Source organism: Hyaloscypha bicolor (assembly GCF_002865645.1).
Source record: "Hyaloscypha bicolor E unplaced genomic scaffold K444scaffold_10, whole genome shotgun sequence".
In the NCBI taxonomy this organism is placed as follows: Eukaryota; Fungi; Ascomycota; class Leotiomycetes; order Helotiales; family Hyaloscyphaceae; genus Hyaloscypha; species Hyaloscypha bicolor.
The window spans coordinates 4,403,368-4,422,758 of NW_020194512.1; the positions used below are offsets into that span (position 1 = coordinate 4,403,368).

General features: G+C 31.2%; 4 protein-coding genes across 4 annotated transcripts; 1 reads left to right on the top strand and 3 right to left on the bottom strand.

The window, feature by feature from the left end:
- Positions 1-1,989: 1,989 nt before the first annotated feature.
- K444DRAFT_690655 (uncharacterized protein) lies at positions 1,990-3,687 on the top strand (the record flags this gene model as incomplete). Its single annotated transcript, XM_024887775.1, has 1 exon — positions 1,990-3,687. The coding sequence occupies one exon, from the start codon at positions 1,990-1,992 to the stop codon at positions 3,685-3,687; it is 1,698 nt and encodes a 565-aa protein (XP_024744612.1).
- A 4,184-nt stretch (positions 3,688-7,871) lies between these two features.
- Positions 7,872-9,665, bottom strand: K444DRAFT_690656 (uncharacterized protein; the record flags this gene model as incomplete). Its single annotated transcript, XM_024887776.1, has 6 exons — positions 7,872-8,003; positions 8,034-8,191; positions 8,228-9,072; positions 9,139-9,307; positions 9,431-9,495; positions 9,535-9,665. The coding sequence occupies 6 exons, from the start codon at positions 9,663-9,665 to the stop codon at positions 7,872-7,874; spliced, it is 1,500 nt and encodes a 499-aa protein (XP_024744613.1).
- Positions 9,666-12,778: 3,113 nt separating this feature from the next.
- On the bottom strand, positions 12,779-12,946 carry K444DRAFT_516374 (uncharacterized protein; the record flags this gene model as incomplete). Its single annotated transcript, XM_024873679.1, has 1 exon — positions 12,779-12,946. A coding segment is annotated over one exon (168 nt), but the record flags the coding sequence as incomplete, so codon positions are not given.
- A 4,571-nt stretch (positions 12,947-17,517) lies between these two features.
- On the bottom strand, positions 17,518-18,756 carry K444DRAFT_606607 (uncharacterized protein). Its single transcript, XM_024879026.1, has one exon. The coding sequence runs from the start codon at positions 18,527-18,529 to the stop codon at positions 17,720-17,722; it is 810 nt and encodes a 269-aa protein (XP_024744615.1). The 5' UTR covers positions 18,530-18,756; the 3' UTR covers positions 17,518-17,719.
- Positions 18,757-19,391: the final 635 nt, after the last annotated feature.

The following is a 19,391-nucleotide window of genomic DNA, read 5'->3' on the forward strand; positions in this document are numbered from 1 at the left end:
AGGCACTTCCGGAATTTAATATAGGTCGATTTCCAGAAAAGGAAATAGATCCCGATTTAATAGACCGAGACTTAATTCCTGAGTTTTTCGGGGTTTTTATAATATCTGTCTAGCTAATGAATTTTACTAAATTAGTTATAGGTATACTAGAATTTAGTAGGCTTTTAATATAAATAGAAATAGAAATATTAGATTTAGTAAAGAAAGAGTTTATAAGATATCGGATAATTTTATTATATATATCTTATATAAACTTATACTTATTAGGCTTATTATAGGCAGATATAAACTGGTTTACTATTACTATAAAGTTATATATAATAGTTTACTAGATATAAGCTTTATATTCGAGTATTTTAAATTAGCCGGAAATAGCCTTAGAAGTAGTATTATAGATATATATACTATTACCTAAGTTAAGATAAGAAAAAGAATTAATATTAAGCTTTTTCTATTTTTTTAAAGTATAATTAAAATTAGTAAATAAGGAGGGGTTTTATAGGCGTATGAAATCCGTAGTTTAAAGGGCAAATTATAACGAATTTGCTCGGATAGAAGTAGAAAATAATATTACTACCTAGAATAATATATAAAGTATTAGGAAAAATAGAATAAGGCCTTAGAAATTAATTAGAAAAGTTTCTATATATTCTTAGAATATGAAATAAAAGTTATTAAGTAAATAGTAAGTTTAGGAAAAAAGTTATAAGTGGCCTATATAGAATCTATAATAGAAGAAAGGCTTTTTATTTTTAGAATAAATTATTCTAATTATATTTAATAAAATAATATATTAAAGTATTACTTATTTATAATATATAAAGATATTATTAATATATAGGAGCCGGGTTATTTTATTACTATAAAGCTAATTAAAATAGAATATCTATTATATTTAATAAGAATTTACTATAAGTATAAGCTTTAGTTAATATTATAGATTAAAATATAGGAAAGATAAGGCCGAGATCGAGATAATATTACCTTAGGTACTATATAGAAAATAAAGATCTACTAGAAATAAAGGTAATAGATAAAAGAGTTATAAGTAATATAAAAAAAGAAGAGAGAAATTCTTATAGATAATATTAAAAAGCAGTGCCTTATTTAATATATTAAATAATTTAATTTAATTTTAATAAAAAAATATATATATTATTAAGTATTAGTATAGCTAATATCTTAAGAATTAACTTAGTTATATAACTTGAAGGTAATAGGATATATATAAAGGCAATAGGTATTAAAAATTATCTATTTATAGAATATATATAAGAATACCAAAATTGCCTTATATAGAAAGTTATATTAATCCCTAATATAATACCTAAAACTTTCTATAAAAGTTTTATATAATAGAAAAATAGTATATTAATCTTTTCCAAGATTTTTATAATAATTAAATTTGGGGAGAAATTACGAGACATTTATAAATATATAGTTCTAGACTTCCCAAATCCTCGCTTAGCGAGTTAAACGGATTTTAATACCTGCCGCCTTTATAAATAAGTAACCGGACCGGATATATAATCTTATATTATATATATACGGCCCTTTTTATAGACTAGACCCTATTAAGTATAGCAGATTTAGGGGAAGTATATTACCTTCCTATATATTGTCTCAAAATCTGGATCTACTATTATTATTGCATCTCAAAAGTCAATAACTTATTATTGCTCACACTAAAGACTCCAAATGTTTTTCTTCAAGTTTTCTGTCGACCGCTCTCTATTCCTGCGGATTTCAACTATCTGCATTATACTACTAAGCCTTTTGTATCCCTCTGCTTGTCATGGTTCTAGCATCCCTAATACTCGCGGACAACAATCGACGTCAACGGATATAGCAGTGTCTACTTCTCGAAGCACAACAGCGACCGATTCGTCCAGTAGAACGCCTTTAGTTTCGCACAGTATATCAACCCCCTCTAGTTGGTCTGTATCGACCCTTAGTCGAAAGCACCGAGAAAGCAATAATGGTAGAACTATGTCAACTTCAATCCATAATAAATCTACAACAAGTCATTTAGCCTATATATTATCATCTTTAACTACCAGGGGAACTACATCAACTTCTCGGACTCACATAACCTTACCTTCTACTACTGGGGGAATTACATCAACTCGCTCGATTACTACAGTATCCACTAGTACCGTAACTTCAAGTACTAATACATCACGAGGAGGTGGAGGAGGTGCGCCGCCTCCTCCGCCTCCTCCACCTCCTCCACCTCCTCCACCTCCAACCTCTCCACCTCCTGCCACTCACCCTACGACACCTCCTCATAGCACTATAAGCACGTCAAAATCGACAACGACTACCTCGTCGACAGCTAGCACGTCAACATCGATACCGATCCCGTCGACAGAAATCTGTAGTGAAGATAATGATTGCGGCTCATCATGTTCACTCGAAGAAGCCCGATCTCTCCAAGAGCCAGAAGCTTTATTTAAGCGTGTAATGAGGGGTCCAGAGAATTACGGCGGCGATGTGAATAGATTTTTCACAGAAGAGATAAATAATGCAGGGACAAGTGGGGAATTATTAGCGTATCGGGGGATTCCCGGAGCGGCCAAGCTGGAATATTTTCGAGGTCAGGATATTAGGACTGGTGTAATTGGCCTTTTTGGATGTACTTCGATTATCGTTATATCCAGAGGAGCCGTGTGGGTATCGCATTGGTGGGAGAAGCAAGTCTTTTTTTTAACAAGTTTCGATGAATTTCGAAAATTGTTACTTGTACCTTTGGTCGAGGGAAATGGAGATAGGATGCCGGGCCTTGGCGCGCTCGCCGACCCTACGCAACCCTTTGAGGCCAAATATCAGCCTCGAGCCATTATTGCATCCGTCAAGTTGAGAGATGGTCGATATATTTTCGAATATAACGATAAAATCAATTACATACAAGACAAACTCAAAGCGATAATACCCGGTATTCGCATTACAACATACAAGTACGCAAGGAATAAGAAAGAAGCTCTAGAGCTTTCATCACCTGCTGGGAAAATCCTTATTCAATATAGTGCTACTGAACCAAACTGCGAGAGAAAATACAGGGTTTGGATAGAGGCTCAGGAGCAGCTTGAAGAGTCCTGGCACCGGACTGAAGGACTACCGAATATTAGTTCAGGAGATATGAATACTTGTATGAGCAGCTCGACAATCACCTCTTCTGACTATTCTACCAGTAGGAGGAGCTCGACAATCACCTCTTCCGGCTATTCTACCAGCACCCCTACCAGCAGTTCTCCGCTAGTGATAGAGACCTCTACCAGCAGTTCTCTGCTAGTGGTAGAGACAACTCTATATACTCCATCGACAACTTCGTCGGCAGCTACTTCGGCACCTTCCTCGACGATAAGCTCATCCCAAACGATTTCGACCATAATTCCGGCGGGTACTATACCATGCCCTAGTTTAGGAAATTTTAATACGCTGGACTGCCCGGACGGTGACGACGAATCTATTGCAGTAATGGGAGAAAATCCAGTAGCTGGTGGAGATGGTTTTGCGTATAACCTGTACTCTGCCTGTAATAATGCTCCAGTTACTGTAATGCTCACCTGGTCTAATGGCACGATATTAGTCGAGACATTACCGTCTGCCGGTATCAACGCGTTTGATACACCTGGAAATCTGGAACCATGCTTATTTTGGTCCGTGGCTGCTGCCGCAGTCACGTGACTACCGCTTAGCTAGTATTTTGTTGGATTTAGCGTCACGTGGGGACTGAATAGAATAGAAGAAGTATCTGTATTGCAATATATATCGAATACTTCCAGATATATTTGGCAAGTCTTCTTCTATATATAATAGGCTTTCTAATCTGCCGATTATTATACTAACCTATAAATGCATTATATATAGCTTCGGGTATCTATATAGATTTGTTCTATATAGCTTCAATTATAAGTAAATGCCTAGTAAGTACTAATAGCGTTTAATGCTGCGTTTATAGGTAAGAAAGACCTAATATATCCTACTACTATAGTACTAATTATATTTTATATTACAAAAATGCAATACTATAAAGAATTATAGCTTAATAAATATATACTATATTATCTAATATATATACTAATACTTATTTTATATTACTAATTTAAAATAATAAAAAGATTTATAAAAGTATTTAAAAATAATATATATAACTAAAGTTATAAATATTAGTAGTTTTGCTTTAATAATAAAACTAATACCTTTTAATATCTTTAAAAAACACGAAGTAGCTTTAGTATTTCCTTTAATATAATACAATTAGTAGTTATTTATTATTAAAGGCAACTTTAAAGAGAAAATTAATTAAAACTTAAAGTAGAATATTACTTTTAATATATCAAGTTATTAGAAAAGCCTAGATTTAAATTTTAATAAGCAAATAACTTAGTTATTTTATATAATTAAGGTTATAATAGCGAGATATTAATAAAGGAAATATAAATAAACCTTTTATTTTATTAATAACTTTACTTAAAGCTAATATATTATATCTTTAACTAGAACTAAACTTAATAAGAAATATAAAAAATTTATATTAAATATAAATATTATAATTAGCTTATTCTTTAATAAGAAAAAGGAAGTTCTTAAATTATAATATATTTATAATATTTAGTTCTTATATATTTTTTAAGGCTTATAAAAGATTTAATAAATAATAATTCTATTTTATTTTATTTTTAATTAAAACTTATTAATAAGTAGTTTATAAGCTTTAAGTTTTATTATTATAAAAAAAGAAAAATATAAGTATATATACTTTTTATAAATACTTTTAATAAATCTTTTATTATTTTATTAAATCCTAAAATTGCGGGAATAGAATTAAAATAAAAAAAGTCGAGCTTTAATAAATTTAAGATTAATTAATTAAAGTTATTTCTTAAATCCTTAATATTTAAATTTATATATAAGTATTTTATATTTATTATAATAGTAAAGCTAGTTAACTTATAATACCTTAAATCTTTAAATTTAAATAAGGAAGTTTAATATAATACTAAGAGTATATTAAAGAAAAAAAGAAAGTTTATATTTAAAATAAATATTTTATATTATATTATAATTTAATATTACTCTTTTAAGTTTATATAAGAGGTTTTCTAATTAAAATCAAAAAGTAAAGCTATTATTAAAAGTTAATATAATTATAAAAACGATATATTATTTTTTATATCTTTTTTATTTATTAATAAAAAAATTTATTATTATAATATATTTATATTTTTATTAAGTTTAGTTATTTTTCTTTTATAATCTTTTTTATTTTAATATCTTTTTTATTATATTATATTTGTTTCCTTATTAAATCGCTTTTATTTATTTCTTATATTATAATATATTAATAATTACAAGTAATTAATAAGATATATATTTATAAGCTTTTAAATATTATATTTTCTTTTTAGTTTATAAGTAAACTTTATATAATATTCCTGTACTCTTATTAAACTTAATATAAGATATTATAATATTAATTATATACTTATATAATATATTCTTTACTTAATTAATAATAATATATTAACTAAAGTAATTATTTTATATTAGTATTTATATATTTTCTATATAAAAAGATACTTTTAAGAGTTCGGAAATATAATAAAAAATAAAGTATATATGCTTTTATATAAAAGAAATAAGGGAATTATAATAAATACAAGAGTTAAGGTTATAAAAATTAAATTACCTTTTTTACTTTTATATTATAATTCTTAAGAATTATTATATAAATCTAATAACTTAAATAATTATTCTTATAAAATTATATAAATTTAAGAATATATTAATTAATAATTACTTTATTCTTTACTTTAATTAGGTCTTTTATAGTATAAGTTAAGCGTTTTATATAATATTAAAAGTTATATAAATTAAATTAATTCTAGATTCTTTAATTCTCTTTTATTAATTTAGCTTTAGTTATTAGAATATAAAGTAGTTTTCTAAGCTCTTCTTTTATATATAATTATATTCTCTTAATTAAGTTCAAATCTAATTAAAAAAGTAATTAATTAAAGCCGTTAAATTTATATTATAATTATAAAAACCTAGCTTTTCTTTTATTAAAAATATATTCCGGACTAAGGATATTAAAAATCGGAAAGATAATAAGCCTAAGAACTTACTTCAATTATGCTTTAAAATATATGCCTTTTTAGCTAAAAAGCTTTTTAAGAAATATAATTAATAATTAATTTATTATTAAATTTATAAATAATAATATAAAAATTAATTAATAAAAAAGACATATTATAAAGCGAAATACCCCGATTTATATATATATAAAGCTATATTCTTTAAATATTAATTAATACTTAACTCGAAACTATATAAATTAAATAAATAAACTAATTTATTTAATAATTTATTTAAATATATAAAACCCGGAATAATAAAATAAAATACTAAAATATAAATTAAATTAAATTAAAGAAAACACGAATAACAAGTATAAATTTAAATAAAAGTTAATTATAATTATAAATCTTCTTTATTTAAAAGCATTTCTCTTATATATATATTTATCTTTCATACTTATAAGCCTTATATTAAAGGTATAACTCGGTTAAAAAAGCTATTAATAGTTTAACTTTTATTAATTAGTTATTAAAAAGAGTATAATAAGGCTCTTATATTAATTTATTATAAGTATATTATTTAAAATTTGGGTTATAAATAAGTATAATAATAAAATTATTATTATAATCTTTTTAAAATAGTTATATTACTTATTAATTATTATAAGAACTAAAAAGTATAATACTAATAAAGATATAAACTTTAATATTATAATAAAGTTTAATTTTATTTAAAATATATTCTTTTTATTTAATATATCGAATTAAAATAATAATAAAAATATAATCTTCTTATTATAAAAATAACTTTTATATTAAAATAGTTAAGCCTTAAGAAATTTAGTACTACTTTCTCTCTTTAAATAAAAAAGAGCAAATATAAAGTTATTAATATTTTTATTTATAATAATTTAGTAACTTAAATTAAGAATACTAAAATATAAGCCGGTATTATAATATATTTTATAATAAATAAGGTCTTAAAAGTTTTATTCTTAAGAATAAAAAAGACTTAAACGGTTTTAATAATAAGTATATAATGTTTATTTTATAATTATTATTACTTATTTACTTTAGAGCTTATAAAATTAATTTTTAAAAAGGGAAAATTAGCTAATTTTAAATTAAATCGATTTTATAATATTATTTTTAAAAATAAGTATATTACTTAATATATTTTATTATTTAATTATAAAACTACCCGAATTACTATATTATTTAAGTATAAATAACTTAAAATAAAAGAAAGTAACTAGGCTTATTTCTTAAAGTATTTATTTCTTATTAAATAAAAATAAAGTACTATTTTTAATAGTATTATATTTAATATAATAATACTTTTTATAATATATTCTTTATTTTTCCTTTATTTATTATTCGGCTTAACTTATTTACTTATTTAATAGCTATATATTACTTTTTTATTTATTTAGTTTATAAATTATATTTTACTACTAACTAGTAATATAATATATCTTACTTATAAGTTAAGTATATACTTTATTTAATTATAATAACTTTAAGAATAACTAAACTTTTATTTCTTTAAGTAATTATAAGAAAAGATTTTTATAATTAAGATTTAATTTATTATTAAAGTATAAGAATAAGTTTAATATTATACTTATAAGAAAGCCTTAATAAATTAAGAATATAAGAATCGCGTTTATTATATAACGAAATTAAAATAAGATTAAGTTATTAATTAATTTTAATAAGGGCTTATTATTATTTAATAATTGTTATAAAAACGACTTTATTCTAGGGTCTAATATAAATATAAGTAGCTTATATAAAGGGAATACCTTCTTCCGGAATTATATAATTCTCTATACCTCTAGTCCGGCTAGATCCTTTATGAGTTTTCTCTTGTAGGAGCCTAGTAGTATTATAAACCCCTAGTACTATTGCCTTATTAGTCTATCCTATATCTCATATAGCCTTATAAACCGCTCTAGCCGTATTAACAGAATACTTATTATCTACTTCCCAAAGCATTCTAACAATATAGCGAAACCCGGCAAGCTGGTAGGCGCTAATAAGATGGATTGCTTTATTAGTAAGTCCCTTTACTTTGTTTGCGCCGGTCGAGCAAGCAGAGAGATAGGCTATGAACGGTGAGTCCTCGTGGAGCTAGTAGTCACGAAGATCTGACACAGTCAATAGTGTAGTCTTCCAGTCTTCAAGGAGCAAGCGGCTTCTCGAAGGATCCGAGGGATCCGACTCTCCATGGCCGGCAAAATGGAATATCTTGCAAATGCGCAAATGCGCTAAGACGTCTTCCCGGCGTTGCTGTGGTAGCTTAACCAGCCTTAGATTCAATAATAGGCAGAGGTCTTTTAGTATCGCCACTTCGGGCGCGGCAAAAATGAGTTCCGATTGATCTGGTGTCTTTTGCATGCAAACTAGAAGAGCATCCTCTGATTCCGAGGGCGCTGGCATTCGAACACGCTGTCGGCGCCCGTATATCAGTGCCTTCACTGATGAGCTGTATGACGACATGACTCTATCAAGCACTGTTTCCTTAGAGCTGTCGAAGTAACGTCCCGCCGCATAAAGTGGGAAATGGCTGAGTGCTCCTGTAGGGATCCACCATATACGAGGCCAGTTATCGCCAGAAGGAGGTTGGGTAAACCCTAGTGCCTCTAAGCAAGGATACGCAACGACACGCCAGAGCCAAGCCAGTGTTGTCGTCAGATCCGATCCCAGGTTCTTGGCTCTTTTCTCGACTTCTTCCAGGCTCAATTGGGGCAATTCCAAAGCCCTAATTTGACACCGCTCAACGAGGAACGCATCGCACCGATAGAAACTTACGTTAACGACTACGATAGGGTCTAGGTCTGCCCCCGCTATCAATTCATCCACAGTCGGCGGGAGAAGAAAGTTCTCGAACCCAGGCTGAGCACGAATCTTGATGAGGAGCTTCTCGAATTCCTGGTCCGCTTCAAGACGTCTGCTAGCTTGCGATTCCCAGGAAGAGGTGTTACCGCTAGAGATCAAAGAAGTTGTCCTGTCCGCTGGCGCGTCTAGTTCGTCTCGAAGGGATATAAATAACTTTGCCAGATCAGGATGCTGCTGCCCAAGATTAGAAATATCTCTGCGGACCTCCATTAACAGACCAGCAATGATGCCACGACCGAGTTCGAGGAGCTGCAAGGCATAATAGGCTTCCTTTCCTGCGCTTAGAGCAGTGGCCGCCGCCCTAGAAGCGAGGCCAGCGAATTCTGTAAGCAGATGTTGTTTGTCCGTATGCTTTAATGATCATAAACTCACTAGCAGGAGAAGTTTAACAGCACCTTCCAAAAAGGCGCTTGATTCTTCCCACTTTGACTGAGAGGCGAGGATACTTGCTGCATCCCGGGCTAGTTTGATGCGCCTGGACGGTTCCGTATTCGGAGAATTCCAACCTTCCCTGTAACGGAGGAGTGATTATCTGAGATCTTCACTAGACCCGGTTGCGTAAGATCGTTCAAGAAGCCTGTTTCCAAGAATATTCAAAGTACGAGCACGATCCCTGTGACCGAAAGGTATAGCCACTACCCCTTCATCGCTAACCTTGACAGCACAGTCAAGATCGCCCATCTTCCCAGTCAGCTTAGATCTTCTCCTGAGTAAGTTTCCGAATAGCATTAAACAGCCAGGCCGATCTGGTACGGTTTAATTTAAGAACGCTCGGATCAAAACTCGGCATTTTCGCGAATTGCCACCCCAACATTAAATTAGTTGCATTTTATATGCGAAATCACGATAAATTAATGATCGCATGGCACTAAAGATAATTAATTGGTTACATACGAGATTTTTAGTACTCAGATCGCCCCCCCTTATTCGTTACTAAACCTCACGTGCTTGCCCCTATACATAGACTTTTTTCTAGCTGGCAGGACCCTCCGGGCTCCATTATTATCTTCACTACCCTCTCTACCCCCTAGAGCATTAGCTAATCTATTAGGAACAAAAACGCTATCCCCAGTAGCCTCCAAATCAATTACTCCGTCATCAAAGGTCTCTTCTTCCTCTGATCTCTTTCTCTTTCTAGCAGGTGAAGCTATAGCTTCAAATTCGGGCTCTGATTCGCAATCAGCCGCTAATTGGGCGTTTACTTGGGACATAGTAATTCCACCTGGAAAGACCCTCTCCTGGCTAGCTTGAGCAGGAGCAGGAGCGGGAGTTAGAGTTTCTAGCTCCGGGGTTAGGGATATTAATATTACAGGGCGGCTACTTTAACCATTTTCCTATTCTGGTAAAGGCGATTTTAGCTCGTGCTCCTCGTTAATATTAAAGCATATATATATATGCCTTGAATTAGTCTTTTTCTATTAAGTAAATTAACTAATCAGGAGCTCAAGTGCCTCCTATTTAAAGAAAGATGGACTTAGTGCCTCTACCTCCTTCGTCTTCTCATTAACCTAATATTAATTAGCTCGTTTTAATATATTAAGTTTATAATTAAGGTTTACCTTAATAGCTAGAAAGGGAAAGTCAAAGCTCTATTTAACCTCCTCCCATTCTGGAAGCTCATTTACTAAAAAATAAAGCTATTAATATAAATATATATTCTTTACGAGATATATAGCGAAATCTATAAGTAAGAGCTCGTTTCTATTAATTATATTAGCTATAGTAATCGCATATAGTAAAATAACTTACTATTTATATGCCTCCTGAATATTACGTGAAATAATAATATTTATAGGGCTCTATTTATTAAGATTAATATATGTTTTATGACATGTACCACGCTTTATTCATACTTCCTTTATATTACTTAATGCCTTATAGGTGCGAAAGATATATAAAGCTAGTACCTTATAACGTAGTTCGACTAAAGGAGGTAATAGTAAAGCAGGCTTCCCTTTTGGGACATTAATTGCATTTGCTCGTATAGTTTAACTATAAGTTCTATTAGATCCTAAATTAATTATATAATATATTAGCCTAATATTTATATAGAATTAAAATAAGGTTTATATCTTTAGGTATAGCCTCTATATATATCTTTAAACGCGCTAAAGCATAGTTTTTTCGCTGAGTACTAAGCCTCTCCTACTTAGCCCTAGATTGGGATAAACCCTCCTGAATAGTATCTAGAGCGTTATTTTTATTAGTTCTATTCGAATTTAGGAGCTTTATAGTCTTACCTTAATTACTTCTATTAGATTAGACAGAATTTAGAGGTTTATTTCTCAAGTAATTCTCTTATCCGGGGTTCTTATAGTTATACTTTGAATACCGAGAAATTAGAGAGTGTGATTTATTGTTTATAAAATAGTTATTATACTAAGAATACTTGGGTTTAAGTAAACTCATTATATAAGTTTTAGGTCAAACTATAAGAAGTTAAGGATATAATAAAATTAAAGATAATAGGTATTAAGGGCAAGTAAATATAAAGTATAAATTTTTAGTAAAAATCGAGGTAAATTTAGGATTAGAGAGTAGTAACTATTATCTATATATATTAATTATTAAATTAAATTTAGAGTCTATATATTTAGTATATATTCCTCTTAGTATTTAGGTATTATTAACGAATTCCTAATTATTAGAATACTTATTAGTATTAATATATTATAAAATAATAAGTACTAGTACTCTCAAGTTACTAGAGCTTTTCTCACGAATATATACCTGAAATATTTAATTCCAAGAGATATAATAGTACAGCTTATAGTTAAGAATAAACAAGTAATAGCTATTATATCGGATTCCAAAGTAGTATTTCATATATATAAAGATTGGAATTCAAAATTAAGAATATTAAAGGTTTAGAACGGCTAGTTATATATAATAGGCCATGCTAAATACTTCTTAATATTTCTAGAAATATAAGATTAATAGCTCCTATATTTATTTAATAAAGTATTTATATATCTAATTTGCTTATTTCAAGTAAAATTCCTAAACTAATTAGTTAATAAATAATAACTTTTAATAGAAGTATAGTAGATATGGGACGAGGCAAGGCACGTGACTTTTTTTGTATTACAGCCCCTGAGATTCACTTCCTGAGTAGTATTAGACTAAGTAAATATTACTAATTATATAGTATTATATTATATTTAGAAATTAATTATTAAATAACTATTAACTCTAGCGTAAGGTTTTAAGTTATAGAAATAGTTTACTATATTCCCTGTCTATTTCCTCTTGGCCGGATAAATTAGCGAATATTAGGGAGAGGTAATACTAAGTCTTTTTTATTATTATCTTCTCTCTCAGATATATATATATCTATTATTCATATACTAGCAAACGTCTATACTATTAACTAGCCAGTTTGTAGTACCAGGAACTCTTCGAAAGAACGTTCCCTTTATCCTTAGCTCATTTGTAATCTCAAGATCCTTATTTTCTTTATTAGAGTCCGGAAAATGAATAAAATCTTAATTAGAGGCTAGTATATTCCTGCCCTCGTTTACAAACTATATGCTATCCTAATTATTATAGTTCTTTGCCCTAGCTTCTATAAGGCCCATAATAATGTCTGGATGTGGTACCTAATTATATATACTAATAGGAAGTAGTAAAAGACCTAGTTTTAGTATTAAATTACTCGTGGTTAATATATGGTGCGTAATCTCGTCTCATAGTATAAGATATACTAGTAAATGAGCTATATCTTTACTAGTATTACGTGAAGACTCTGTAATAGGGAGGGTAAACCCAGCTTTTACTAGATATTTCTGGCAGAACTAAAGCATATTCTTTAGAAGATACGTATTTATATCCCATTCTTTATATTCTTTTTGCAGTTTATGAAGTTTATTAATATTAACTGGAATACCATAGCATTTAATTCCCTCCTTTAAAAAGAAGTAGTTTTGAAAGGGTTGTCCATAAATAACGTGTAAATAATTAGGCTATTTCCTAATTATATAAATATTTCATATTCTAACGAACTTAGTAACTTGCTCCCTAATAATTGAAAGATATATTGCAAGTATAGCTATATAATCAGGGAATAATTAACGGGAATATAGTCATTAAGTACGGAGCTTCTTGAAAAAGATCTTTTACTTATTTAATATACTCTAAGATTTATATAACTTAATAAATAATATTTATACTTTAAGGGCTTGAAAATACCTTTACTAATTAGGCCTACTAAGCTTTAATTTATTAATTTGCTATACTAGTTCCGAACTAGTAGATTTCTGAAAATTTATGGGAATTGAACCCTGCTTTAATACTTGATATTTAGTGCAGGATATAATAGGCATCTGCTACTATAGGCGTTTCTACTCCTCTATTAGACCGAATAAAAAGCGGTATTACTTGAAGTTCATTGGCAAGGTTAAGGTATTAAACAAGAATAGTAACCTAAGTAATAATTAATTAGGTTGATTTTAAATAAAATAAAGAAAGGGGGCTATAGGAAAGTAAATTCATTAATATTATAACCTATACTAGTGAATTATATACTGCCCCTAGCTTAAGCGAGTATAAAGGAGAGTAATAGTTTACAAATATTATACTTATAGTATACCCATTTATAACTCTAATATAAATCCAAGAAATAAAGCGTGAGTAGGTATTAATACCGGTATATATCTCGATTCCACAAAATCATAGCTAAGGAAACGGATTAGTAGTTATTAAGATAATGATTTTTAAAGATAGGGCATAATTATACTTACCTTATAATAGCTATTAATTAACCAGATAAAATCAGGCCCTTTAATTCGGTACTTCTCCCTAGCTAATTATATCTCTTTATATTAATATCTAATTAATAGGGCATTAATATCCCGTAAAACTAACTAAATTCGGTTCCTAGAGAAGGCTTTACTCCCTGGTAAAGAGTTTATATAGGCATGGAGAAAGCTTCTATTATAACTCCGAGTTGTGCTCTAGGGGCCGTAATTAATAGTATATTCCTTTAATATCCTCCGCAATTGCTCCTTTTTAGCTTCTACTTCCGAACTAAGTATTCTATGGCATAGTTCTATTACTCTACGTACTTAGTAAAGCAGTTGTATATTAGGAATATTATACCTAAGAGATTATAGGTTATAAAGCATATTTTCGTCTATAGTACAAGTAGTTAAAAAAAAGAATACTATTAAGGCCTTTAGCTTATTTAAAGGAATAAACATAGCCCTCCGGCGAATACTCTATTTAGTAAGACTTTGCTAAAGTATAGGAATAGTAGTATTAATCTCAAATTCCGTTATAAGACGCTCAATAATCGCTTTGCGGGAGAGGCCTTTATTTAAATATAAATTAGAAATAAACTCCTTATAAGGCTCAAGAGTCTTCGGCGGACGACCTATTTTGAAGAATAAAAGTAGTTCTAATAATTGGAATTAGGTAAAGTATCATAAAGTATCATAGAATCACAGTGGAAAGTTGGACAAGATGTAGAGAATAGGGGTAAGTCACGTGCGATATATTTTACTACCCACATTGCTATCTATATTACTTACAGGCTTGGAATTCAATTGGAAAGCAGTTCAATGGTATGTAATCACGTTCCGAATGATTAGGTTAGCCTTGAATAGCTTTAATTTATTAAATTCCTAAAATTATTGATTTTTGCGATTTTCGGTTTTCTTGCATTCCTTAAGTTTTGAGCCGAACGTCGCTAAATCAGCCCGTATCTGGGTGGTCGGAATGCAAGTCTTTGACCGCTTTGTCGCTAATCTCGATGGCACGGTCAAGATCGTCCATTGCCCCGGTCCGTTCAAATCGTGCTTCAAGGCAGTTTGCAAGGTTGCCTAGCCGGCCCGCTCGGAAAGGGTGGTTAAGAGATGTGGCCAACGTTGCTTTTTCTCTAACTTCGATGTGTTCCCCCCCGTTCGTCAATACGAGTGATTGATCAATCGCCCCCTCCCATTAATCAATCGGACGCTACGATTGGTTAATCGGGGCTAATTACGATTCGGGCTCCACAGTAGGTCCCGATTAATCAATCAATGTCCCGATTAATCAATCGCATAATATTAGGGTTTCGGGGCTAATAGGGCTAAGGGAGCTGAAAGCTTTTACTTACTAGTTTATACTAAATATATCCTCAATTCTATATTCTTCACTTTACTTAAGCCCTACTCTTTATACTATAATATAGATTTCTAATATTTAATACTAAGTATATCCTCAAGTCTAATTTTCTTATTTCGCTTATATCTCACTTATTTATACTATACCTATAGTATTATATAGTTTATTTAATTTTTTTCTAGGTATTAAGGGAAGTAATAATAGGGGTAAAAATACTTCTCTAGAGTTTCTAGATATATATAGGCCTTTACTTCCTTATTTTATAGATATAGTTCATACTATAAGTACTATAAGTACTAATTTACTAAATATAACCACTAATTTTTATATCTCTCAATTAATTAATTACCTTACTTCTAATATATCTCTTTTAATTCTTTATTTATCCCTAATCCCGCATATGCCTTATTAGCGTATTTATAGGCGAGCAGAGTAATATTTTAATATTACTACTTTAGGAGCTTATTTGTCTAGTACCCAGTTTTTGCCCTCTCTAATTACTAAAGAGCCTATTAATACTTAGTCTGCCAAAGACGAAGCTATATGAGATTAGAGGCTTACTAAGGGAAGTAGTAGGAAAATTCTTATTACTAGGAAATATATAAATATTAGATAGTAGCTTCAAAATCCTAATACTCTGCTTTCTAGTAAAACTAAGACAGAGAAGTATTACTAGGCTAATATTAAATATAAATCCCACTTATATAAGCTTTAGGATAATTAAGTATATTATAAGAAGTACTATAATACTTGCTATATAAGATCCTTCTAGCCCGGTATACTCTTTACTATAATAATGCCTTTGAGATTTTAACTACTATTTATGAAAAATTAATATATATAAGTAAGTATTTCCTTAAAGCTACTAATTTTTATACTAATTATATAATAACTTCTAATACTATATTTGAGTATATAAGACGACTTTAATATAGCCTATCCCGTAATAATTATACTTAGATAAGTGCCTATTATACTTATTATAATAAGAAGAAGGCTTAAAAAAATAATATAGGAATAATACTTATTTAATCTTATTATCCTAGCCAGTATATAGTTCTGGATTTAATAGATTTCCGTATAAGTATTCCCTAAGTTATATAATTTACCTCTATTTTAGCCTTTCTTATATTTCCTGCATTTTCTGTATTTTTGAGCTTTTCCTGTAATTTTTGCGATTTTTATTTATATTACTTACTAATATTATTATAGTATAATCCTGATAGAGAATATATATAGATCTGGTAATTGAAATACTATTTTTCTAAATTTATTTAAATCTATAGGCTTAAGGCTAAGACTGCGGACAAAGCTATAGACAAGCTTATTAAATAGCTAAATAATAATAAGTATATTACTATTCTAGCCTATAATAATAGAGGCGAGTTTAAGGGAAAAGTAATTAAGGTTTATAAGAAAAGAAAAATAATGATTATTCGCAGACAAGCTTATTACTTCTAATCTCAGGGCTCTATTAAGGTTACTAATTAAATCTTCAAGAAATAACTACGGGCCATATAAGTAAATACTAGTATCTAATCTTGAATATAATTACTTCCTTTAATTATATAAGTAATTAATACTATAGCTATATCTGCCCTTCCTAAAAGTAATATACTATATAAGATCTAGTTTGGATAAAAGCTATCTACTAATTTCTTGAATTATAAGGAGAGTACTTGCTATATATATATAGCCTTAGGAGAGGGGGAAATCAATATTAATAAGAGTAGTGCTTCTAAATAATCATTTACTATTAAGGTTTAAGGAAAAGAAAAGAATAGAGAGAATAGCTTATTTATTAATAAGGAAGCAGAATAGGAGAAAGTAGTAAAGGAGATAATTTTGTCTAAAATAACTAAGAGAGTTATGGAGTATATAAAGAAATAGTAAGAGAAGATAGTAAAGAGGGCTAGTACTAAAGCTCTTAAATATAATATTCAGGAGATTATAATCTTATAGATCTCAAAGTAATATCGATTTAGTATAGAAATGGCTCGGATTCTAGTAAGAGTTTTGGAAAAGACTTTAAAGATATATAACTTATAAGGATATACTTTTGGCTAAAGCTAATTAAAAACAGGGCTACTGGTTAACTACTAAGCATGGTGAGCTTATAATTCTCTGGCCGCATAATACTCTCAATAAAGTTACTTTATAATTAACTTATCCTAATTTGCCTATTACTGGTACGGCCTATAAGAAAGACAAAATTACCCTCCCCAAAGCAGGGGTAAAGGAGAATAATCGGGGTTCAATTTCATTAGTTCAGAAGGCTGGAAGGATATCTGAGAGAGTAAAGAAGAGAGTAGCTATTGAGCAAGTACGTGAGGATGGAGCTAGAGAAGGGGAATCAGGTGAACAAGTGGGTGTGAGGGTACCAAAAAGGGCTAGGGTAGCTATGAAAGTATCTAGACAAAGTGGGAGGCATGTATAATAAAGCTTGATTTGGGTAAAGTATACTAATATATACTGCTTTTGCCATTCCCTAAATCTTAATATTACCCGATTGATTAATCGGGACCCACTGTGGAGCCCGAATCGTAATCCCCCCCCCATTGATTAATCGGGCGCTACGATTGATTAATCGGGAGGGCGATTGATTAATCGCTCGTATTGACGAACGGGGGGTATCAGATGGCACGGTCAAAATCGCTCATCATTCCAATCAGCCCAAATCTCCGAAAACGCCAAACTCCAAGTCTAAACAGACAACCAGCTAGATCAGAGTTATTGCGAGATGCAGCTGTCACTGCTTCTTCACTGAGTTGTATGGCACGGTTGAGAGCCTCTATCTCCCCAGTCTGCATAAACTGCGTACGAAGCCAATATCCGAAATTGCTTAACCATATCCCTCGATCGGGATGGCCAAGAGGTGTGACTTCTATAGCTTTTCCGCTAAGCTCGACGGCACGGTTGAGATCGATTGTTTTCCCTGTCAATTCAAATCGCTTGCCGAGCATCCATCCAAGGTTGTTCAATAAGGCAGGTCGAGCAGGCGGAACCGCTAAGGCCAGCTCATTGTAACTCACAGTATGCTGAAGGTCGACCATACTCCCACTGGCTTCAAATTTTGTACCGTGATGGACTCCTAAGCCGCTCATCCTCCTCCACAAGGCAGTAGAGTTGTTAATGCTGGCCATCTTGACCGATATTATATCGAGAATGTAAGATCGTCGAGCGCGATCAGGGTGATCTGAAGCCGTTACTGCGATCCATCCCTCCGTTCGCCGAATGGCTCGTTCAAGCGGTTCCGCTGAGCGTGTTCTCATGAAGATGAGGAAGCAGGTATATATATCTCTCTCGATTTGCTCCTCGCTCGAGGGATCTTTGTGCAACTCTGCGAAGCAACGAAGGTCTGCTTCGCTCATGTGATCGAGGGAAAGGGCCATCTCTGCCTCAATATTGAATGCCCTCATCTCATTGGTATGCTGGTTAGCCATTGCTGCAGTTGCGGGAATATCTGAGATAGGTCCGAAAGTGTGGAGGGGATGTTAAGGCGTTTGGATCGAGGCGTAGCGAAGATACGTCTTCCCAGTGGCCTTCAGCTAGCACCCTGGCTCTGGGACAACAGACAAGAGGATAATTAATGGAAGATATTGAGAAATCGATTCAAGGGCTATTTGAGTAGTGGGCAGTATACGAAAGCGTCGTTATCCAGAGTTTGTTCCTTTTCCCTGGGCTCAAAATTCACTGTCGATACAAGGTATCACGCCACTTGTGAGCCGAGCTTTGCGCCTCGACGTCCTATCGTCGACCGTATTGTGACTCACGGCCACGATATATTATAAGGCCGAGGTGGCGTCAGAATTGGAGCAAATCCAAATTTAGCTAAAAGTAGGAGATTATCATGTGAGAGCTTCGAAACGACATGCTCAGGCTTCCATTTTTGAGGCAACAAAAACACGTCCTTTATTAAACTTTCTACGATTCGCTAAAATAATCAAGCTATCCCGCGATTCTATATTTCGAGCTCTTTAGGAATATCTGCACAATTGCCTTAATATTCTTTTTCAGGGCAACCCTGGCTCCCTTAGAAGATGGCACATGCTATTAGCTAAATTTAGAGCATACTAGTTCGTCCTATACTATATTACTAGCCCCCAATCTCCAAGACGGGCCACTTCGCTAATCACGGCAGAGAAATATTCCTCCCCATACGTAATGTGACCCTTTGGGTGGTACACGGCCACTCAGATAATGAGGGGTCCTCTAGGTGGTTCAGAATTAATATGGGGCCATAAAGGGTTAGGTGGTCTGCTACCTTTGGTTTATAGTACTAATAAATTAATTTCATTAGTAATT